The sequence below is a fragment of the Grus americana genome, chromosome 11, assembly GCF_028858705.1.
Source record: "Grus americana isolate bGruAme1 chromosome 11, bGruAme1.mat, whole genome shotgun sequence".
Lineage (NCBI taxonomy): Eukaryota > Metazoa > Chordata > Aves > Gruiformes > Gruidae > Grus > Grus americana.
In genome coordinates this window covers 5,845,758-5,870,525 of record NC_072862.1, presented here as the reverse complement: position 1 = coordinate 5,870,525, position 24,768 = coordinate 5,845,758, and the positions used below count along the sequence as shown (strand labels likewise).

Genomic DNA, 24,768 nt, shown 5'->3' with positions numbered 1-24,768 from the left:
CAACTCCCGTCTTTTATTTTTTCTTCTCTCTTTTCCCTTTCTCAAACCAGAGGCCCATGACTGTAGCTGTGCTTTGCACTCCTGGACCACGCGCAGATGCGGGGCTGAGCATGCAGACGTACCCGTCCCCTTCCCACCTCACTGACCCCGAGGCAGGTCTCCTTCTTTGGGCTCACCAGGAATCTGGGACTGAACCTTTAATCCCATTGGAAAAATGTCCAATTTACCATTGCTGAGGCTTTTTACAGCATGGGGCCTGTTGGGGTGAATCTCTTCAGTTTGAAAATGTTTTGGGTTTAAAAGCTTCTTTAAATTATGAAAATTGTCCAGGTTTTGACATTTTAAAATTTTTCTTTCTGCTTTGAAGTTTTTGTTACTTTATTCTTTAGGCTAAAAGCAATAAAAATTCTGTAAGGTAAAAACTGAAGAAAATATTTCAAAATTATCAAAATGAGTGATTTGCTTTAATTCTGCTTTTTTCCCAAAGGTCAACTCAGAAATGTTTGTTTGTTTTTTTAAAATCCCTCCTTTCTTTTTCCTGAACAGGTGCAGAAAAAAACCACCGAGACGTCAAAGCCTCTGACAAGGTGGGAGAACCCCATCTTCCCAGGCTCTGCACAGAACAACCATCCCACGGAGGCGTTGGGGTCTCCTCCCTCCCTCCTTCCGTGAGTTCCAAACCACCGTGCTGGAGGATGGAGGATGCAGAAGGATGCTCCTGGAGGTGGCTGATTCCCTCCTCCTGCATCTCTCAGGGCCAGGATAACCTGGCACGGGGCTTGCTTCTCCGCTCTCCCACCGCCTTGCCTCATGCCGTTGGCCCACGAGGGCCCCGATCCTGCTCTTCCCAACACCGCTGGCAACCTCCCCGCTGGCTTTGGCAGGAATGGGCCTTTCGCTGTTGATTTTTTTCCCTGTCAATCAGTTACTTTGACATCTAAATGTCAAATGACACCACATGGCATTTTTTTTTTTTTTTTTTTTTTGTGCTTGTAATTTAATTGCAAGCACAAAATGGTGGGTGCAGCGCGAAGGGTTTCGAGAGAATGTATCATTAGCAAATTCAATTAGCTGGCACTTGCGCTTGCTGGCATGGAGGGCTCTGACGATGGTGCCAGGGAGGCTGCTGCCACGCAGAGGGGGCCACGGCGGAGCGGCAGCTCTCCCAGGCTTTCTGGCTCACCTTTTCTTCCTACCCCTCGGGCACAGGAGAGCCGTCCCTCCTAAACAGCTTGGGATGAGAGGCTGTACAGTCAAATTCTCCCGCTGCGATGATAATAATACAAGGGTCTGTCCTGCTTCCAGGAATTGTCTTGCTGTACCAGCAAATCAGCATTTCTTCAATTGTAACATCATTCCTGGAAATAGCGTTACATGACATGCCCTCGCTGCCTGTCTCGGTGTGAATGAGAATACAGCAAAGCTCATGTTTTCCATTGTTGAAATACTAGCATAAATCTTTCACTAATGCTCTGCTGTCTTTTATTATAACAGTCACTGCAGCATAGAAAAGTACGTCAAATCTCTCCTCGGTGGTACAGTCAGTTGTTGGCATCGCCCTGACATGTTGTTTCTTTCCTTAAAATGGCTTTGTAAAGGGACTAAAATGAGTTGCTCAGCCTCTGGCAGCACCTTTGCGTGTTTTGACAAATCTGAGGTTTCAATGTTGCGCATAAGAAGGTTCAAAACTGGGGAAACAGAGTCCTAATGGTAGGTTTTGACAAAAGTCAGCCCCACGTCAGAAGTGACAGTCCCGGATCTCGTTATCGGGACAGATTCTGCACTGGTGCCTGCACAACAATTCAGTTATGCAATGGCCGGAGAATCCGTCCCGTCCCGTCAGGATGCTCGTGTGTCCTCTGCAACACCTGTGGATGCGGAGCACCGGGTCCTCCCCCCGGCAGCAATTAGCAGGGGCCCTCACTTCAGCACACGGACACCAGCTTGCGGGAGCCAAGGATAAGGCACAGCTGTGTTTAAGTCCAAATCAGCTGTCCTTTGCAAAGGACAGACTTAGGCTGACCTGTCAGGGCAGCGGTTTGGGAGCTGCCTTTGCCTGTGCTTTCTGAGGGAGGCGAAGGTTCCTCTGAGGTATGGAGGTACCTCTGTGCTTTGCCTTTCCCCTTCAGAGCTGAGTATTTCTCTTGTGTCGGAAGGGGAGCTGACAGTTGGAGGCTTGAGGCTGGTCAAGCAAACAGTTACATAGAGAAATATGAAAACCACACTGAAGCAAGGAATTAATGACTGGCTGCCTGAACCCCAGAGCATCCTGTATCCCTCTGTCTGTGCCTTCTCCCATCATTTCTCCTGTGTTGCCTTCCTATGTTGCAAGCTCTTCGAAGAAGCTTATGCCTTCCTGGATGTCTGTGTGGCCCCTTGCGGCTTTTCAATGCTCCTCCAATAGAAGAAATTACTCTCTCATGTTGAAAAGCTTCACCGCAGCTTCCAGCAGCACCAGGAGCTGCCAGGGGAAAAGCCATTGAGGCTAAAGCATTCCGTGCTTCACCCTGGGCCACCAGGACCAGCCAGCAGGGAATGACCACTGGCAAAGGAAACAAAATACAGAGGGGGAAAGATAATTGGGGTAAAGTCTATTCATCTGCAAAGCGCTTATCTTCACCGCTCTTCCTCTGACCAGTGCTCGGCTGGTGCCTTGCTGTCTCTCTCCCTCCACAGTGCAGGATGCTCCCGATCACCCGTCCCAGCCAGGACACTGGCTTTTCTCTACTGCTTAAAAACTGTTGCTCCTGAAACTGCCGCTTCTCTCTCTGCAACAGGAGAACGCAGCTCCTCTCAGCTCCTTCAGAGCAGCGAAGGGCACAGCCTAAGTCAGCTCTCCCCTTGGTTCACTTTCTCTCCAGGCTTTGTTCCTTCTGGGCAAGAAGGAATTTCTTCTTACCTGTAAGACCTTCATCCTACATCCCAGATTGGGAAAAGCTGCTTCTCCTGAAGCCAAAGATTCTTGTTAGGTGTGGAGAAGAGCTTGTCTGCTAGGTCCCTACAGGACAGCATGGGCAGCAATGCCAAACTGCTGCAGAAGCTCAAGTCCTCTTCAAAAGGAGGATGGCTCATGTCCTGTATTTTTCTGGTTTTCTGCTTCTTGGTTTCCAAACTATGTGATTCAAAAGTGGACGTCCCTTCAGTGCCCAAGACAGCTGTGTAAAGAACATAGCAACTTTTTTTTTTGGATGGGGTAACTGAGGCAGGATTCTTGTGTGAGTCAGCAGGGCTGCAAATGGATTCTGTGGCAGGACTGGAATTAAATTGTGCCTCAGATATAAGTTTTGACCCCAAAGGCATCAGACAGACTAATCTCTATGCAGACATTGCAAAACTACTGCAGTTCCTCGGGAGCATGAGCTCAGCCCCAGCCCTTCTCTGAGGGCGCTGGCAGAAGGGCCGTCCCTGCTTCCCAGGGCTGCTGCGGGGGAACTTTCTGATGCCCCCTGCAAAAGACTGCAAAGCATTTGGCATAGGTGCAAATAAGCAGAAAGTGTTTGGCAAAGCTCCCCGGCGTTTTTTTATTTTTTTTTTATTTCCCACTCTGCACAAGATGTTTTACAGCCTTTGTGAGCTCGTATAGATGCTGGTTTCTGGCATGTGTTGTGCTGGAGACTGCAGGCTGTTGCTGAAGCCTCGGGAGTGCAGCTGGCCTTTAAACCCAGCTTTATAGGAAGGAAACTCTCTGGTCCCGCTGGAAGGAGGTATGATCTTGTGACACTTAGTGGAAATAGAGCACGTTTAGTTTGGTCAAAGGGGGAGCATTTCCAAGGAAACATGAGGTTTTTAGGAGTGTTCCAAAGCCAAGGCAATTCCAAAAAATTTCAGTCCAATTGTCTTGCTTTCCCAGGCTAATTTTATGGGGAGGCCCTAAGATGTGAATGAGGAGTGATCATGTTCAGCTTGAAAAATAAAATTAACACCAGTTTGAAAAGGACTGAAGCCCACTGAACCGCAAGAGTCTTATTTTTTTTAACTGAAGGATGCAAAGGCTCAGCTCTCGATGTAATTGAGGTCCATTTGGAATAGTGTATTTCATACTTGCCTAAGAGAAGAAAGTAAAGTGAGGTCCCTTTGGATGGAGGCAAGTCCTTTTTAGTGCAATAAAGCAGAATGTGGATGTTCTTTCTCTTCCTTCTCTTGTAGGACTTTCTAACCTGTCCTGGGTCCTTTCCTCTAAACCCCGCCATTTCTCTCTCTTTTACATAGGTAACCATCCCTCACAAGTCAGCCTGTCCTTCATTTTTGTTCCTTTTCAGTGCTTGGGACTGTTACGGTTCTCAAAGTTCAACAAAACCTGTATCCCACTAGCCAGGAACAAGCCTGGACTGTACCACCTCCCTCCTCAAAACTAATGGTCCTGTTTCTCTCTCTCGCCAGCAACTTTGGAGTTCATCTTGAGTCTCCGTACTTTTGGTTTCTGCCTTAAATGCATTTTGATCCCCTCTCTTTCTCTCTCAGCCCTGCACCCCAGCTCATCCTCTCGCTGTAGGCATCCCCGGTACATCACCTGCGGGATTTCAGAGGGGCTGTTAGAGAGCAGTGAGTGACAAAACCCGGGCACCCTGGGTTGTGATGGATGGCTGCAGTGCCAGCCAGCAGCGGCTGCTGTAGGTACACCAGAGCACTGATATTTATGCCACTGAATTTGCCTCACTCCCCAGAGTGAATCTCCACAGAGTTGCTTTTCTAGGTGTGACAGGGTGTACTCCCTGTAAGTTACATATTCTGCAATAAAATAGACTTCAGCAACTTCATTGCTATATATAAAGTTTTCCCTCAAACCTTTCCCGAACTAAGTCCTATCTCCTCCCTAGGAAGCATCTGCTTCCCATTGCCAAATTCTTCTGCGTTCCTGTCCCTTTGGTCGTGTTTTCTTTGAATCCTTTAAAAAAATGTGCATTTTGGCTGCGCGGTCATGCCAAGGAGTGTGAGAGTTTGCACATTTAGAGCAGGGATTGGCCCGTCTCGAATTGGTGCATCCAGAGAACCTGTCACAAGTTCCTTGAAGCACTTCTGCCTTCTGTTGTGCTGGCACCGAGCTGACGGGCGCTCATTTTGCATGTCTCGGCTCCGCGCTTGGCTGGTGAGGATATTTGTAAGGCTGGATATTTCTGGTTCTACTCCACAGAAGCCTTAAATGGAGTATTTGCTGTGCCCTGCCTTACAAAAAGGAGCCTAGTAATAAAACTTTGAAGGCTCCTGTTCAAAACCCTTATGTCAGACCTGCCTGGGTGGTGGTATGTCTCTCTCCCTTTTTGCTGAAGGAGTTTCTGAATTTTTTGGCTGTCGCCACGCTCCCTCAGCTCCCCTGCAGCTCTCCTTGCTTTGCCTTACCAATGGGTTTCATAGGACTTATTAATGCCATTTCTCCTTCTAGTGTTCAAGCCACTTTTCACACATGGATTCAAAGATTTGGAAGTGGCTTGCAAGGCAGTTCAGACTATTTGTGTTGTGTGGGACTGCACTGGTGCTCTTTCCCAATTCTTTGAACCACCCCATAGGGCTGACAACAGAAAACACTGATGGTCTGAAATCCTGGGGCAGGTCCTTTTCCATGAAATGATGTCTTTGGAGCCTTAAAAGCTACACTTCTGCTCAGCCCCTCAGGACTTTTCCATCAGGCAGTGGCAGAAGGAGCCTGTGCTGACCGATCAGCAGACACTAGCAGCTGTAGATCACTATCGTGCGGCGTAAGCCACATCCCTTGAGATTACCAAAGTAGAAGTGATAGCATATGGATGCAGGTCTATCACCTGTCTCATCTCTCAGTGGTGACTTAATTATCTGGCACCTGGAATCCTCTTACTGCCCAAACAGAAGTAAGAGGAAAGAATGACTGATTTAAAACCTCCTTTCTCCAAGTAGATGCTGATCTTGTGCTGCCAGATAATTTTAATGGTGCCTTCTGACCTTAAGAGGGATGAATTTGAGTTAAATATCAGGCATTTGGATCTCGGCAAAGTTCGAATTTCCAAAATTAAAAAACACAAATAGTTAGAGAGGTGATGCTGTGCCTTCTCTGGACGGCTGAACAAGTGCCATTAGCGCTTGAGCGCATTCCCAACTAGATATAAAAGGAATCGGGAGTGTTAAGGAAAAACAGAGTAAAGCGAATGCCTATTACAGCTGTCGCAATAGGAAAGTTGCAACATTTGCTTGTAGGAAAAGATGCAGAAGCACACAGAGTACCTGTTAGTGCGAGCGAAGCCAGACCTGGGCAAGATTTCAAGTGTTACAGACACAATCCTGAAGGCTATATGCAGAGCAGCGTGACTTTTCCAGGATGCTGGTTAAGAAGATGTGCCATTGCAAATTCTTCTTTTTTTTTTTTTTTTTTTTTTTTTTTAAGGCTGCTGAAGTTTTCTTGGGCCTTTATAGAGTAGACGCAGCTTAGGAGTGTTGTGGGTGCCAGGGGACTGAACCGAGGGAACGGCGTCTTTGGCTGTGTTATAAACACGACTTGTCCCTTGGCCCCCCTCGCTGCAGATCAGATTTCTAGCTAAGAAATAAAGTTCTCAGGGGAAAAAAATCCACCCTTCGTCCCTTTGTTCCACTTTCCTGTTCACAGACTGTACAGTCTTATATGTCTCCCTCTTTCATCTTTAAAATTAGGAGCTCTCTGGGTCAGAGTCTTCTCCCATGCGCATAAAACACCGGTAGTGACAGAGCCATTGCAGACAAAGATAGGGGGTTTATTCCACCAGAGATTCTGGAATTTGGGGAAAAATGCTGGTTCAGATACATATTAGAAAATGAAAGGACTCCTAGAGAAGGATTGTCAAAGAAAACTCATTCTGGAAAAAAGGAAGGTTTCTGTTCTAGTTTATATTACTTTATATTTTAATGAAATGGAACAGATGGTTGACCTGAATCTCAAGGACTTCCCAGGCTCCCAGGAAAGCGGCCGGGTCATTCCTCTTTCTGCGGGCTGCCAAAGCCCCGTGGAGCCCTCCAGGGAAATGAGCAGTTCCCAACCCTACCTCGTCCGTGATGCTGCAAGGTCTGCTTTAGCAAATGATCACTCTGTCATGAACAACCATTTTACTGGAAAATTTCTGCTCAACTTTAGCTCTGATAATTATAAAGCTTCTAAAGGCATTAACAAATAATGCTGGTTCTGGCTTTGTCTTAAGAAGGTTTCTATCACAATTAATCCTTGCCCACTCTCCATCATTTCTTGCTTCTTGGAACACAGAGACATTGCTATAAATATCCATGAGTATAAATATAGATTTCTACGTACACATATACACTCAAGTGCACAAATTGCTATTTTATCATACCATACCCTACTGTGTCATATAACTTAATATAATACTGCATGTCTGCAATGAGAAGACACATTTTTCTGGCCTGGTTAGTCAAAGTGAAGCATCAAAGGTTAATTTCTTTCTGTCTAATATTTGCATGAAGTTAGATCTGACTTTACTGTGCCATGATAAACTTTGCGTACTATATCTCATATAAAGGTAAAATATATTTTCCATGACTTAAACCTTTGTGGATTGGTGCTACGCTAAGGGCAATTAGATTTAACATCCCTGGAAGCTTCAAAGGCATTTTATAGGACTCACTCTTTTGTTCCAACTCTAGCACTCAGAGAGACTGAGACATTTTTGGAATGGGTTTTGATGGACTTATATGAAAATTTATATGACTAAGAATTGGATTTGTTCCTCTGGAATATTATGGATTATTTTTATGTTGGAATTACATAAGTGTGCAGAGCTGCATGCAGTTGGCTTAATGTAGCTAAAAATATATTTTCTGATTTCCATTTGGAAAGGTAGCTGGATTTTTCCAGCTTCCCCTCTCAGTGATGACTTTATGGTGTGTATGGGTTATAGATTATAGGAAAAACTGAAATGCATAGCAAAATCAAGGGTTTTAAAATGAATTAATATTCGATTATATCTTTGAGAAGATGAATATTGATGCATGTCCTTCTCCACTCTTGATTTTGAACTGTGTGGAAATCCTTTACAAATGGAACTTATTTCAGAGGAACCATCTGGATGTAAACGAAGTCAGGAGTGAGCAGCGTGTGAGGAAGCAGAAAGTTCCAGGAGCTGGGGCAAAGCCCTGCTGATGCTTGTCCTGCTTTCATACCATGGCTCATTCGCCTCTGGTGCAGCAGAAATCACGAAGTTTACCCTGACAGGAGAAAACTGTTCCAGTGAGCAATCGAAGATCATGAGCTAGTGGCAACTGCTCTCAGTTGCATTACCCAAAGCTACTCCATCTCTTTCTGCTTCCTAGTCCTTTACCTGACTCTCTCTATATATATATACACACACACAGTAGACTTTGTTGGACACTGTACTATCCAAAACATACTTCTTGGAGAGAGATTTTTCTGGCTCCATTTTTGATGAAAATGCTCATGAAGTGTAGGGTGAGCTCTCCTGTTCCAAAAGAGAAGAGATTAGAAAACCTGATCCTTTTATTTTAAACCATTGACTGTCCCATTTCACACTGACCTTGGGCACATTTTGCTCCACCCTCCATGTGAAGCAAAGACACATTACAGCACCCCAAAAGTTTTTAGGTTCTGAGACTGTGGTTCTGTGGGCAGCTTTACTGTTTCCTGAGCAGAAGAGTTTGTGTGTATCATGTGATGTGCCATATCAAGTGATAAGGCACATCGACTCTCTGAGGGAATGAATGATGCAACTATACTGCAATAAAGATGAACAAAGGGTCTCCCTGTAAATTAACAGCACACTTGTTATTTACCTAGAACAAGTGCAATATACGACTGGGGTGCTAACAGGATACTTCCATCAGGTATTTAAATGCTGTGTAAGGTGGAACACGTTTTAGAGCATAAAACCAAAATTGTGGTTTTGTTTTACTGCTTCTGTTCCTGCCCTATATGTTTTCTAACACGGACATGTCACTTTGACTGTATAATCTTATCATGTTTAGATTTGATTTAAATCCTGTCTTTTCTCAGCTGTGTTTGCTAATGGAATCATTCATGCTCTTTATACAGTTGATCTAATAATATTTTCTTCAGTGCTCTCTGGCATTATTTTTTACTTTGTAGAAATCATGGCGAAATGGGCAATATAAATTGAGTCTGCATTTTAATGATATTGATGGTGATTTTCTTGTGTGCTTGTATAAGGTGTTTTGGTGGGTTTTTTTCTCTCTTTGTGCCATGGTCATTTTAATATACTGTGGCATGAGCATGTGAAATACTGTTTCAATTGCAAGGTTCTCTAATAAGGAAGCAGACTTTTCCAATATTACTTTGTCCCTTAGATTGCTCCGCTCAGGCAGGCCATCAATAGAATGTCCATGTGACATCTTCTTTTTCTGCTTTTTATTTCATAAGCAAGATACTCTAGTGGCCTGTGAACTTGCCTGCAGAAGTCCATGGTCCCTCTTCAATACAAGGAGAATGGTGGCTCACCACTGGAAAGCACTAGGAGATGGTAAGTCAGTGACTTTCTGCATTTTCTGATTTGTGTATTTCTTAGATTAGAAAGGGAGATTGATGGATAGATTTTTTTTATTTAGTGACAATAGATTTTTTTTCTGGATACACCTAGAAAGAGGACAAATTATATACTGTAACAACAACTGTCTCTGTTTCATTTTATACAACCTCCACGATGACTTTAATGGGTGTGGGGGGAAGAGGCACAATGAGTGTGTCACTTGAGAATGATTTTTTTCTTTATTTTAAAGCGGATCTGAGATGCCAGCAGATACCTCAGGAGGCTGAAGCCCTTTACAAAGGCAGCAGATGCAGTTCAGTATTGCTCTTTCTATTGTGCTTCAACTCTGACCACGAAGAGCTAGCTCTTGGGACAGAAAGTGCTCTGTTTACACTCAGACCTTGGCATTTTTCCTAAGGGTACCAATTATAATGGTGTTTTTTGTGATATGGGCACACATCCATTATGAATTGGCTTGCACCCACCAACTCATTTTGCACAGGCCATGGAACATGCATCAGATGGCAACTATTCCTGGTCGTGTGCAATGTTAAGGAAATCTAGATGGTTACCAGGAGAATAATGAATTCCATAGAATTGTTCCATTGTGCAATAATATGAAGTATGCTAAAAGAAAGTGCAGTTTCTCAATAATTGCCTCCTTTTTTTTTTTTTTTTAAAACCACAGGAATGATAGATTATTAATCATGATTAATGCTCAATTACTGTGAATTATAGTGGAGCAGTGCCTGGAAATCTCAGTATGTTTGGTAAACTTATTTGCTTGCATAATAGGAAACTTACTTTGCATTTCAGGGGCCTAAAATATCGCTTGACATAGATAAAGATTAAAGCAATGGAACCACGCATGTAATTAAAAGAAAAATTTAATAGATACATACTTTCTTAGTCCAACACTACTGAATGTTTTTTAATACTGTACAAGCATAATAATAGGAGAAATACAATTGCAAACATCTTAATTGTTCCCGTATTTTGCTTTCTTCCTGAGAACCAAAGTCTTCTAGAGCTCAGCTGTAGCATTCAGCCTGAATCCCTAAGCAGCACTGGAAGTAAGGCAGAGTTGTGCGTTGTCTTGACATTTGGAAGATATTGGTCGTTCTGCTTGTGATTGCTTAAGATTGATTACGAACAACCAAAATTGTCTCAGAAGCAGAGGAAAGTCAAAGGAGATAAGATAATATGCTCCATATTTGGGGGTGTACATGGGCTAATTGTTGTTAGCCCGTATCTAAAGGGACTCATAGTGTGCATGGAGAGTAAGGCACCAGAACAACGTTATGGAAGAGCTCATGTTCAGTTGTAGAATTTCATTTCCTGTGAGATAACTGGTCTTTAACCTTTCGGAAGCACGCTGAGGCCTTTCACGTTCAGTCCTCTGTGTGCAGGGTGCAGTACGATATTTAGCAAATGACAACTTCTGCTGTAAAGAGTTTGTGTCCTAATCTGTATTGTGTCCTGAGAACACAGTGAAAGGAGGTGAAAAGACATTTTCTTCTTAAGGATGAGACTGCTGGGTCACTTCCAAGAGGAGATCCTCAGAGAACATCCCGTGGTCCCTTCCTGTAGAAGGTAGCAGTATAGCTTTTCGTTATTATCTCTGTCTCTCTCTTCCCCCAACCAATCTGTCAGCGCATTTATGGTGCTGAGGAGAGGCGTCGTGTCGGAGCGATGTTCCCGTTTGCAAAATGGTAACTTCTATTTGTTGTTCTGAGGAGCTGGTTTCACACGCTGTGGAGCTGACATCTCCCCGGGAGCACAGCTGAGTCCAACATGTTCAGAACAGCCATCCACCCAAACGCCTCCTACTCAAGCTCTCAGAGCTTCCTTCCCAGTAAATAAAAAATACAGAGAGCGCCTTGAATTGTTCCAAATATTTCTATTTCACTGGAATGTCTACCCATGTTCAAATCTGATAAATGGGTATTTCTCTGGCCTTGGAAGTCAGTTTAGTGTGGGAATAGGATGGCTCTCCGAAGAGGAAGCCCAGTTTCTGAAATACTTAATGGAAAAGTCTGACTTTCTCTGGTGTCAAGGTATTAAAAGGTTCCTGTGTGTCATGAAAATACAATGTTGCAATTAGCAATTATATGGCAGAAAACAAAGCCATCACAAGCTGCTGCTTCTACTACGTGGTATGAAATAACAGGTTTTTCAAGGTTTCATTGCTTATACAGAAGGCCTCTAAAAATCTGCTTCCTAAAACAGGAAACCGGGCAATGTGTCATTGTACGCTTCAGACAAGGCGATATTGCTGCGTTATTTAAAACACCACCATTCACCACAACAGCAGCTCTCAATATACCCCACAGTGTGATTCAATTCATAATTCATATAGTTGGGACATCCTGTCTAGCCATGGCTATGGCCATGACCATTGTAAGTCTGCCTTTGACCTTACCCATGCCCTGTAGCAGACATGACCTCAGTTTGGCAACCTATGGATTGCAGCATGAAAAAAAGCTCTTTTGAATAATGATTCCTAGGAAAAAAGTTGAAAAAAAAAAATATTGTGCCAGTAGTCCTTAATTCAATTCCACAGCTGATGCGTGGAGACCTCACCTGCCATGGATGATCCCAGCATGGTCAATGTGTGTCACCTTGCAGGCTCAGAGCTGGAACAAGACATCCTGGCTTGCAAGACAAGTTCCCCATCTCCAGGTCCCTCAGTGGCAGCAATTTGGGTTACGCCACCCTCTGGGTTCCTCTCCTGGGCTCCTTCCAGCCATTGCACATGAAATCTTCCCTTTTGGACAGCAGCATCAAGAGCAAGGACTGCCAACATGCATCTCTATCAGTACTTCTCTAAGAAATGGTATGTGGGGCAAGTTTTCTCCTAGTTTGACTCTTAAATGCTTTGGGTCAGTGTCTTTATTCATACAAGTCCACTTGCCACTTTGTCAAGGACAACCTGTGGTGGAAAAATGGAATGATCCGAGCCTCTTGGCCCGATACGTGGCACTGACGGTGACTTGGTTCCTTTAGGTGGCTACAGCTCACAATGTGACATTGCAATTAAAATACACAAACCGCTCTTACTTCCCACTGATGTCCTGGAAGGAGCACACAAACAAGGCACACTGGGCTGCTCGCTGCACTTGTAAGGTTTGTTGTCCTTAGGTCACTAAGCTTTATAAGATACCTGTACAAAGATTGTTAGCAGTTCTACCTACTTCTTATCTTCTGATTTTTTGAAAACATGAATTTTTCCAGAAGGGGGGCGGGGGGGGGGGGGAAGGGAGGAAACTCACACTAATTTTTGTTTCCATTAAATATTTGTGTGTCAGGAGTACAGATTTGAAACTCAGATTATTAAACAAGTGGCTGCAATGATTTCAGCAATGCTAAGTATCCTGGCATCTTGTCCAGGACTCTTGTTTGGGATTCCCCAGGCACTTCTGCACTGAGATCAGTGGGGGTTTGGGGAGAAGTTTTAGTGCTTATACAAAGCAAACACTGCCTTTGGTGTTAGTCTATAAATATCTAATGTGAGCAAGCAACTCTGTATTTTCCTCTGTGCTTAATACGTGCGTTCTGCACCCTCAGGCAGCTGAATTTACATGCTTTTGTTGTCATATGTGTAATGTGCAATATGTATTTCCTTTTTATTAATCAGACCTGCCATCAGAAAAGAGATAGAGGGAGTTTGAAAGCACAGCTAGGATAGATACTGTCATTTTGTAATCTTTTGTGCACAGGTGGAGATGCCTGTTTCCACTAGAATAGGTGGCAATGTTCTGCTGCTTGCAGAAATCTTACAAATGAAAATCAGGCGAAGGAGTTACTGGCTATCCACAGGGTAATTCTCCTCTGGAAGTGTGCAGTCAATTCCCATTTAGGCTAATTACACTTAAGGAGCCCTTTCCTATAACTAATGAACAATAGGCATAACCTGTTATTACATAACCATAGGCACGCACATTAATACACTGTCGAACTGCGCTACCCTGTTAAAATGCTTCCTCTACAAAATTCACTGGAGATTTTTAGAGACATTTGCTGTAATTACCACTAGCATGGTTTCTAATTCATTTAATTTTCTTTTCTACCTAAACTGAGCATATAAGTGTGTTTTAAGAGATTGAATAAATAAATTTTTAATTATAAAATGATGCTATATCATACATTATTAATAATAACCAACAATGTGTAATACATGTTTATGTATGGATCCATTAGGAAGATGAACTAATATATATCAGTCCTAAAATACTGTCCTAATTTGTCCTGCGTTCATGAATGGGGGAAATCCATGTTTAAAGCAAATCGAGGTTTATAAAAGCATCGGATTGACAGTGGGTAAAGCATCGAGCACACTTGGCACTTAGGAATTCTGTTTTCATCTATGGCAAAGGAGAAGACTTTTTTTTGCCCTTTATTGGTTTCAGCAGTTTGTGAAATCATGCAACCAGAATGGTACAGGTATACAGACCTCCAGCGTGGGAGCAGCATGGTGCATAGTCCTGGCTGGCAAACACTCTGGTCATTATTGTCATCTTTAAAAAAAACCAAACAAAAATGAACTTGTCAGTTCACTTTCAAGCAGTTTTGAGGAATTTTGTCAATTATTTTCCTGTTAGCGATAGCAGACTTCGGAAATCTCCATGGCAAGTTCCAGACATTCCCCAGTCTCGTGGCAGGACTCGAAAAGGCTGCAATCAATGTCGCAGTCACAGTTGCAGTCGTTGTTGGCATGGTCTTCGTTGGAGGTCTGGTAGTATCTATTGGATGGACAACAGGTATCTGTCAGCCAATGTTCACAGGTATCAGGCAGCATTATAAGAAAGTCCCAAAATTGGCAGAACAAGCAGGCCAGGATAAGTGTTGCACATTCATCTAAGAGAAAGGAAAAGCAGCGAGACATAAGAAAAAGGGTGTGCTTGGTTACCAGGTTTAGGCTAGTGTGACTACACAGAAATGAGATGCGAGACAGCACGCAGGGTAGGCTAAAAATACATTGATGATAACTGCTTCCATAAAGTCAAATGAAAGGATTTATTTTCTACGTTGTTTGTTCTGGGAAAACAACAGCAGCATGAAAATAATTTGAATTAAAATATTTTGTGGCAGTGCAGTTCAGAGGAGCAAGTGCTCTTAAAGTGTCTGGGCTACAAACTTCAGCAAAGGCGTGAACCTCAGGTAGCAGGGATGCTCTGCTGAGGGGTTTGCAGTATTGCAGGGGTTTGGAAGTGCTGCTGCTTTATGATGCCACGTGTGCTACCTGACCAACACTCACAACATTGGAGTTTATTTTCTTTTTCACAAGAATTTGTAATTAAAGATAAAAATCATCAGGCTGCTCCTGCTATTTCTAGGAAGGTGGGGAAAAAAATCAACCAAAGAAACCTCAAAAAAACTTTCAGGGCCATTTTTGCCTTCTTATTTAAACAATTCTTTTGTGGGCTGTTGCTCTGTTACCGTCTGACTCAGTCCTTGCTGGGAGTCAGTGCACAAGCACACCAAGCTTCTGTGGGGAGTGGATCAGCCCCTCAGACTCTCCAGGTCTAGTTCTTGGTTTTGTACGTGGTCAGCCTGGAGGCGTGGGATAGGGCATCCCTGGCTCGTTAATCCAATACGGCATCTGGATAATGTCCTGAGATGATCTTATGAACAAGACCAAATCCATACCCATGAGGGAAAACTAGAGTACAGATTCATCATCTGCTTATAGTTTTATTTCTAAAAGTATTCTGTTTCAGTAAAAATGTTTAAGGACACCTAGATTGCCTGACCAAAGACAGGGAGAAAAAGCAAGTGTGGGGAACAACAATTACAGAGGGCAGCACGCTGATCGGTTCTCAGCCCAGGGTCCTTCCACTTCCCCACCAAAACGGGTTTCTCACCTTTTCATTCACAGACTTGTTAATTTTTGAAAGGAAACAAAAGTTTGGAAAATAGTATCAGCTAGGATGTGTATCTGGAGCCAGTGAATATTCCTGAAAACTTGGCCACGGTGCTAAAAACTGTGTGTTATATTTGTTCCCCTCAAAAATCAACTAATTAACTCCCCACCGTTCAAACTACGGCATCTGGGGAGCTGCCTCCGGGTGCAGCAGGGCTCGGAGCAGGTGTGAGATTCTGACTGTGTGAATCCAGTTGGAGCGCAAAGACCCAGACCTTTCAATTTTTTTTTTTCCCCTCCTTGTTTTTGGAAAGGAAAAATGCCTTCAACAATATGAATGCCTTTTCATTGGTTCTTTCAGGAAAGCATATGGTTATAACCACATTTCTTGCCCTAGGATGACTAACTGTGAACTCATTCAACTGCATTGGTTCTGTTGTGGCATTTTCTCTCTCACGTAACATAAAGTTCACTGCCAGGAAGTTTCCAGAATTATGCTCTTTTTTTTTTTTTCTCTTCTTCTTTTTAAGAAAGCTTTCTTGATGAAAAACAAAATAAAAAAAAGCATTCCAGCGTCTTTATTTAAAAAAAAAAAGCAGTTAAAGCAGGTAGCAAGAATAAATAGCATGTGATTGATCTTCTTTCTAAGTAGCATATCATCACCAATGTTATCAATTTTAATACTTATTTAAATATGTCAAGATCTATTTAAGTTCAGACAAGCACAACTAACTTCTAAGTCAGTTCTGTAGAATAAGAATGACTGGATTTTGGTGATACTTAGTAAATTCATGCTTATATTTTTTTTCTAACTAAATGAACTGAAATAATTATAAAATTGAAACATTTTATAAGGTGACACCGCTGCATTTAATTGTATGAAATTTACAGTGTAGAAAATGTAATCATTTTATCCAGTAGTCCATGGTGTAATTAAGACTATTCTTTTTAGATATCTTACGTTTATGAAATTTCCTTCATATACATAGATGTGAGAGATGAAATTCAAAATTATATATCAATTAAGGATCTTTCAGGGGTTTTTTCCCTCCAAAGATCTGTTTTCTAATAACAGGTTTTTTTCCTGAATATGTTAACCATAATGGTGCTTACGTAATCTTGAGAGAATAGATATGATTCTTAGGGCTTCATCCAGGAAAGAGAGCACACAAAAAGCACAAGATTTTAATAATAAAGTAATGTTTCAGCACAGAGTCTGTGATGTGCAGTAAAGATGCTTTTAAATTCCCATCAGAGCACACACCATGAACTGTGATAATGGATGTAACACATTTCGAAAAATCTGCATGTGTGAGGCTTTTTTGTCCTGTTTTAAGTGGGGTAATGTATATAAATAATAGATATTAGCAATTAAACATCCATTCCTATGCATTCATTTATATATTTGAAAATAAATTAGCCACAAACTGCATAAGAGAAGATGCAATCTCCTGTTTTCTGTTTTCCCTGCTGTTTGTGATACGGCATTACTTCATTTATCTCAGTGAGAACGACCTCAGCTCTCATTCTTTACATTAGTAGATTAATTACCACAAAAGAACTTCTAATAATTTTGCTAGCCTGCCTCGTCTCTAAATTTTCCTGCTCTTGTTAGGTGGCTGTCAGCTCACCCTCTGCTCATGCAGATGATGCTCTGAACGAGCCTGGTCCAACTCTCGCTGAGGCCACGATGGTCGCCTTTGGTGAGACGTATGATCTTTGGATCTGCTCCTCTCTGAGCGCAGGGAACAAAATAATCACCGGTTTCCTCAGCTATCGCTCTGCTTTCAGAGGTGCTCCATGCACCACTGAACAGGATTTGGCCTCGTATGTGTGGAATAAGCAGTAACTTGTCAGAGTAGAGTGAGCAGAGTATGCAGTGACATCCACAAATCTGGCTTCCTTTGGTTTTCTTGGCTTCCATCCAGCCCTTAACATTATTAATTGAGCACAGATTGGTTGGGGTTTTTTTTGTTAATTTCCTTCACTTTTAGCTTTTTTAAGGAGGATGAAATCTGTTGTTTGCATCACATGGTACACACCTGTGTGCCAGTAATGGTTGAGGGTCCTGATCGGATAGTCAGCAAACTCAGAAAATAATGAGTGTCTGGACTAGAGGATGAGTCCCCTAAATGAAATAAATATTTCAGATCTTTCATTGAAATTAAATGCATTCTAATATATATCAGGAACATCCTTTTTATGACAGGATCAGTGATACAATGGAGATGGTTCCTGGAGAGCATGGTAGTTTATTGTGTCGATCTGTGTTTAGAAGTTCTTAATTCAGGGATTGTTGAATGACGTACGCGATAGATCCCAACTCCATTGGATATAACACACTAATCCATTATTGCAAAAGGCACACATAAGAAACTTCAAAACCACTTTTTTCTCATCCACCGGAATAACCAGGAATAGCTGGTTCTCAGCATAATTCCACTAACATCAGGGGTGTTATATTATTTAGATTAGCAGAAGTCATGCCTCTTGGTCTGTAATGAGTGTTCACCACCCTTTCTATTCCTTAGCTCTTGGTTATGCTATTGCCTCGGAAACTCTTACGAAAAATAATGCAGGTATCCAGCTCTTTAAGTTGCGCTTTTACACAATAAAAAGGATCAGCTTCTTTTCTGAAAGGGTAAGACAGCTCTGATTATTAGCCCCAGAGCAAGTCATGCTTTAGCAGTGTTCATTTGCAAAAATGCACTTGAACTATTTGGCTTCTGCTGCAATTTTGGTTCATAACTACCTTTCATAGCACTTTGTTTTCAAATATGCTTTTTCAAAATGCAGAGCATACTGAACTAACCAAAATCCCATCCACGTGCATCCACCTGGCCCAATCATCACAGACAGTTTTCCGTGGAAGCGGGGCAGATTATGAAGACTGCTCCTCATCCTCACCCCTGTGGGCAGCAGAGGGAGGGTTCGGTGGTGGGTCAGCAGCACGGCAGAGTTGGATGTAACGGTCCCACATGACAACTGCACATACAAGACCATAGAAGTAATGTGCAGACCACGAAGCACAGCATCTATTCAGCAACCACAGCAGCTGCTGCAGAAGCAATGGCAAAAGCAAGAGCCTCTGCTACTGGGGAGAGGTGGGTCCGTGTGAGATACTCTGTTTATCTGACGCCGACATTAGTACCTCTGTGCAAATGCTCACTACAAAAGTACAAATGCTCTGTTGCACAATAGGCTCTAAGCTCATCTTCTATGACTTTAATATCACTGACAATTTAAGATCATCTTCTACAGATTCTAAACTATCACAAAAATGTCTGCAGGGCAACTTAATGCTGCTTTTGGCTGTGTTCTTGAATCTCCTGTTCAGCATGTAAGCATTCGTTTCAAGTTAGATGCACATAGTGCTTTTGCAATGGGCATTATTTAGAAATCAGCTTAAATGTAATCTGTTTTATAAAACATACCGTCACTGTCTGTCTGATGTACTGATGCGTCATCTTCAATGTAAGTGAATTCTCTGCATTTCTCCAGGGAAGCAATGGATGATGTGCTCGCATCTGACAATTTCTTCTCATTTTTGGTACCCTTTGATGAAGTGTCTGTGATGCTGAATTCTGCGACAGAACTCATAACAATACCTTTCACAGGCTTTTCATCTGTATGTTTTTCATTTGTAAGCTGGTTATCTGGTGGGATTAGGAAAAAAAAAGACTTGTTTGCAATACTAAAACAAAGATCTGAAAGAATAACATCTGCAGAATTTCCAAGCCTACAGTTGTTTACTTCCAAGGCCTAACCCTACTTACCTAATGATTTCAGACTCTTTACACAAGTAAAGTTTATTCATAGTATAAGTATTTGTGAACTTGGGTTGTAAGGTTTTCTCTTAAACCCAGTGGACTTAGAGGCTAAGTAATAATTCACTTCCACTGCGTGGGATCAGGTTAGGAGAGAGAAGGGAACTATTGCCTCAGTCAACATCTATTTCAAGTGTGATATTATAACTTCAATTTGTGATATAAAAGAAAACAAAACAATTACCTTGTTATTTTCAACAGCAGCTCTATTTCCCTAAATTTACAGCCAACTCTGTGTGTGTAGGTGGTACCTAGATGCAGATGTGCCAGCTCACCATGGGTCATAATCTTGTAGCAAAGAAAGCCAGATGGTCTCTGATTAACATCCAGATTCATTATTTCAGAACTTCATCCACACTTATGTTGTTGGCCAGGAAGTCAACTTGAAGATGGGATACTTCACATGCTGTCAGCGTGCCAGAGAGGCAGCTCAAAAACCAGAGGGAGAGCTTAATTTTAAGCCCCAACTAGGGGAAAGGTTAAGAAGAATTCTGAGCTCAATTTATTCTTGAAGAACTTCTCAGGCACAGATAAACATGGGTTGATATATAGTTTCACTTACTCTCTGAAGTGATCAAGAGGCCAAGAAACACAGTCATTCTCTCTATAGCTGGGATGATAAAACCTCATCAATTCTTATCTACAGCTGATTAACTCCTGCACCTCACATCAAGCACAGCCTCACTTTTTATCTTACTTAAATCTTGTGATATGCTTGCTCTTGAGCTATATACAGAAAATCAATCTTTACAAACACCTCAGTTTTGCAAACATTACTTTCTGAGAGGAACAGTAAGTGCTCTAAAGCAGTTACTCTGCGCTCTGCTGCAAGGAGCCAGAAGAGAGACCCTGGAAATCTCTTGTTTTTCAGGTACCTTTGACCCCTGACATATATTAAAGAAAAATCAAGAAAAGATTGATGGAGAGTGAAACCTTGATGAGACTGCAGTTGTGTTCCATTGTATCCTTGCAGCCAAAAGGAGGAAAAGTGGATGGGATGGGTGGATTGCAAGGTAGGTGAAAAAACACTGGGACCATCAGGTTAGAAGCGGGGGAAAGCAAGGATATGAGATCTCACTGGTATCTGCAGCAAGTCCAGTGAAGGCCACCAAGGTGGTGAGGGGTCTGGAGCACCCCTCCATATGATGTATGAGGAGAGGCCGAGGGAGCTAGGCTCGCCTGGCCTGGAGAAGAGAAGGCAAAGACCAGTGCTAGATGCTGTTTTCCATTTCACAACCAGGGTAATGGAGAAGCCAGACCCCCAACTCCTCCCAGCAGTGCACAGAGGTGAAAGGACAAGAAGCCACTGTCACAAGCTGCAGCAAGGGCAATTGGAATTGCATACAGGACAAATTCTTCATCACAGGAGGTGTAAATCACTGGGCATCCCCCAGCGAGGCTGGGGAAGTGGGGAGAGCTTAGCTGGGCACAGAACTCAGCAACCTGCTCTTCCTGCCCTGGTTTGAGGCAAAGGCCAGATGAGGTGACTTTTAGAAGGCCCTTCCAAGGTTAACATTTCTATGATTTCTATGATTCTGTTTACTTGCAGAATGAGTGAGCAATTAATTTCAATTTTTACTCATAGTCAGATTTCATGGTGTTTTAGATCATCTTCATGTGTTGAAATACATAGAAGCTGGGTAGAGGTTAGCAGAGTAAGACCCTGGGAGAGGATAAGAAGAAATGCTAAGCTATCATTTTCATTTTAACTTTAAATCACTGCTTTAAAAAGGTGTGTTGGCAGATGTTTTGGCTTAATTTTGAACTTGTAATAATGACAAAGTCTACTGTGATGGAAATGTGGATTTTCCCTGTTCTGGAGAGTTTACAAGTCGGCTTCAGGCAGGGAGCGACCAGTGGGATAGACAGAAGTAGAAAGGAGGAGACAGTAAGACAGCAGTGGCACAGAGAGGAGTCTCAGAAACCTTTAACTGTCAGGTTTTGTGAGCATTACGAGGAAGGAAAGCCACAGATGAGACTTGGGAAGGGCAGGAGAGGTGGTGGCTCGTCCAGGTGTGAACCAGCAGTGCAAAGCACAGCAGTGCTCGCCTGCAGCTTGGACACTTGGTCGTAAGAAACCAGCATCCTGGGTAAAGCAACTCTGATTTTGCCCATCTGTGATAATTTGTTGATGGTTTTCCCCTCAGAGTAAGTAACTATAGCTTCTTTTTTTCCCCCTCTCTGACTTCTTGGCCAGCCTCTTGGGTCCAAAATGTGAAAATTCATGCATTTTGGATATACTTACATGTACCGTAACCACTGTTTTCCTATGTTTATAAATCAACGACATACCACAATTTTTCCTGCACTTTCATTCAATAACATTCTGTCTCCAGGAAAAGTTGTGCTAATTGAAGTAGCAGAGCTCTGGAGGAAGCAGTGTCCCGCTTATGCATTGGATTTATTGGATAATAATTGATTTGTGAGTCCAAAAGACACATGCCCCACCTGTTATTCAAGTGCAGATCTCACAAATGGATCTTGTTTGTCCAGGCTGAGAGCTACACGCAGGCTGAGCAGTTGAATATGCACAGACCAGACTGAAAGGTCTAGGCAAGAATGGCAATTTCTATCATTTTCCACTTTCAAAATTGGCCCAAAAGTCTAAACCAGATATATTTTAAATTGCAATATATCTGTTGAGTTCCCCATTTCTGCAACAATACAATGGCCCACAAATGCCTTTAAGCATTCAACAAACGAAACTGAAAAAAAATGAGACGGAAGTAATCAGTAAATGCCAGACTAACATTTACTGTATCCATCGACTTCTACTATTCATGCTTCGAGTCAATTTTTATTCTTGAAGTGCTGTTGAAGAGAAATCAAAACCAGAAATAGAAAGGCATAGACATAACCTGAATTTTTTCAATACAGCACCATCAAACAAAAGGGTAACAAAAGCTGTCATTCAAGGACTCTTCTGTTTGTTAAAGCATACTACATCTTTGAAAATACAGTACATTTTAGTGTCAGACTCTTAGTTTGAAAAGCTCCCTTTAAGTAATGTTATACTTGTCTTGCACAGCTAGATCAAGTCTTCATGCAATCACCGTAACAAGCAACTTGCTATGACAAGCGAGATCCTTGCTTCCAGAAAACAGTGCGATAGAGGCTAACGCAGTGTACAATTATAGGTCCCCATTTCATTTTTATGCAATTACCTTCAGTTCAGCCGTGGGTCCATCCACATTATGTCTTTTATCAATTTAATGTTTGCACAAAGTGTCTAAAGAAATAAAGATTATGCTAGACTAGCATAAAAAAAAAAGTGGTTAGCGCTTTTCTTTTTCTTTTATAGGTTTGTTGCTGCATGGAACAGTAGCAGGTTGAGAGATTGGAACAAATAAGTGGAGCCAAATAGGCTTTAAAAATATATTATGTACCACTGATATTATTTATGATTCGTGTTAGATGAGGATGTAAAAAAAAAGTTTCAATTACAATTAGAGATGGGCAGAGGGTCAAACTTTGTTACTGTCTTTTAAAAGCCGGTGTTCAGTTTCAGATATCCACAAATGTTTGCGGTTTTAACGTGTAGAAATCATTCACTGAAGTGAATTAAAAGGGAAAAATAAGTGTATCGTAATGGAGAAAGCTCAGGGTATTTAGTGTTAGGCAGAGACAGCTAGAGGTAACCCCCCCCCCCAAAAGTGCCATTTTTAAAGAGTATCCTGAAATAGCAATGTTCTTCCTTAATTGGGGAAGCTGAGGCTTGCCTTGACTGATGCAGTAGAAGCCTGGTGTCATTCACCCATGTTTGTACTAAAAGCAGAGATAGTCTCAATACTCAAATGAATTTTTTTTTTTTTTTAAAGTTGGGTGATTCAGGTGTCTGACGACAGTATCTAAATTCTTGAAAGCACAACATAAATCACTTTCCACTGATGCCAGCCACAGATCCCTCTGGTTAATAGCAAGGAGCAGTGATACCAATGGCATTTACAGTAGGTCCTCTGACCCCTATTTCTCATCAGTGGCTCAGGCACAAACCAGGGTCTTGCAGCCCTGGAGAGTAGGAAGCTGGAGTTTCCTAGCATGCTTTTGAAATTAGCTTTTATACAGTGGCACATAAAGGCTCTAAGTCTGGTTTTGGCAAGGGACAGGGGGGATAAGAGGAGCTCTGTTCTGCTGGATGGGGACTGCAGCAAGATGGGTGATGCCACAGAGCTATCTGGAGCAACAGGTTAGGAGGAGCTGCCTCTGAAAGAGAAGGGAGAGAACTGATCTATCACCCCGGCATATCTTACAGGCAAAGGACAAGGGAGCCTGTGCCTCTACTCGCCGGTGGCATTTGTTCCCAATCCATCCTGGCAGTGAGTGGCCCTTGGCCTCACACCCCGTGGCAAGGAGTCCCAAGGGTTAATGGTGAACTGTGTGGAAAACTCTAGCGATTTAGGATGTATAACTTTCTAATTTCACCGTGAGGCATCTTCGTATATCAGTGCAGCAAAAGAACCAAAGGAATGCCTGGCTGATCTCCCTGCCATTCGTTATCCCACGCCCTGCTGTCGCTACCTGTCTGTTTAATATATCACATGCTCATCTCTGAAAGAGCTGTGTGCCATGTCCACTCAGTCCTGAGATGAAGCAGGCAGAGCGACATCAGACCTGATGGATGATAACTGGTAAGTATAAAGGCTTGAACTGAACTCACTTGGTTTGAAAAGACTCATAATAAAATGAAACCCAAACCCCAGGTTTCGATGGCTGTGTTTCAAAAAAGAAAATGTAAAAAGAAAAACAAAATACTTTTTCTTGCCAGTCTAAAGGACATAATTTGTCTGCCAGCAGCAATGGGAGGAGATGCTAGGGGTGTCTCAGCACAGTGTGACACATGCACGGGACCAGCAGCTTACCTGGACGGTCCTCACTGCTCAGCGTCACCCCAGTGAGCGCCGGGAGAGGCAGGGAGCTGGTACAGCTGTCTTGGTGGAAAAACAAAACAACGTTGCAGAGGGACACTCTAAATAAATGTGGTTTGGCACATGTATCACCCCCAGCCACTTAGTGAGAGTCATTGACTTCAGGAGTTGTTGCTTTGGGGGCAAATAGAGACAAGCGTGCTTCCTTGCAGGGGGAGGTTACATGGGGCAGTGCACTGTTTCTGTTACCCTCGGTCTTATTTCTGGAAAGGAAGTAAAAAATAAAACAAATTGCTAAAAGACAAAGTTTCATCTGAGAAGCGGGAAAGAGGATCACTGGCAAACACAGAAGTTCCTTTTTCAGGTCAGTACAGAAAATTTGACAGCTGGGAGGTCTGCAACGAAACGTGGGGCATGCCCAAACACCCCAGAAACCTTAGGAGAGAATCCCAAATCGTCAGCAAAGGAGGAAAGAGGAAACCGCATCCTCAAGCTCCAACCTCTAAGGCTTAGCCTTCTTGGTGGACAAGATGCCCAAGGTCCTCGCAGTGGCAAGCCCAGGTCCCCACGAGTGCTGGGCTCCTCCACCTCTGCTATGCTTGCCAGGCCATCCACTCCCTGCATGGGGCCTGGAGGCTTAAATCTCCCTTCCTTCTCCGTCCCAGGGTCAGGGAGGCAAAGTAGGAGTTGCGGGAGGTGGGACTGTCCCTACAGTGAGTGCAGCAGATGAAGCAAACTCCATGGGAACTGCACTCATCCACGTA

General features: G+C 42.7%; 1 protein-coding gene across 1 annotated transcript in view; it reads right to left on the bottom strand.

The window, feature by feature from the left end:
• Nucleotides 1-14,035: 14,035 nt before the first annotated feature.
• The window catches only part of MDFIC2 (MyoD family inhibitor domain containing 2), a 45,472-nt gene continuing 34,739 nt past the window's right edge, over nt 14,036-24,768 (bottom strand). Inside the window, exons 3-5 of the mRNA XM_054838594.1 lie at nt 23,999-24,067; nt 18,747-18,968; nt 14,036-14,306 (exon numbers count right to left, since the gene is read on the bottom strand). Coding sequence (XP_054694569.1) covers nt 14,047-14,306; nt 18,747-18,968; nt 23,999-24,067 — 551 coding nt within the window. The 3' untranslated portion in view covers nt 14,036-14,046. The remainder of the gene's footprint in view (nt 14,307-18,746; nt 18,969-23,998; nt 24,068-24,768) is intronic.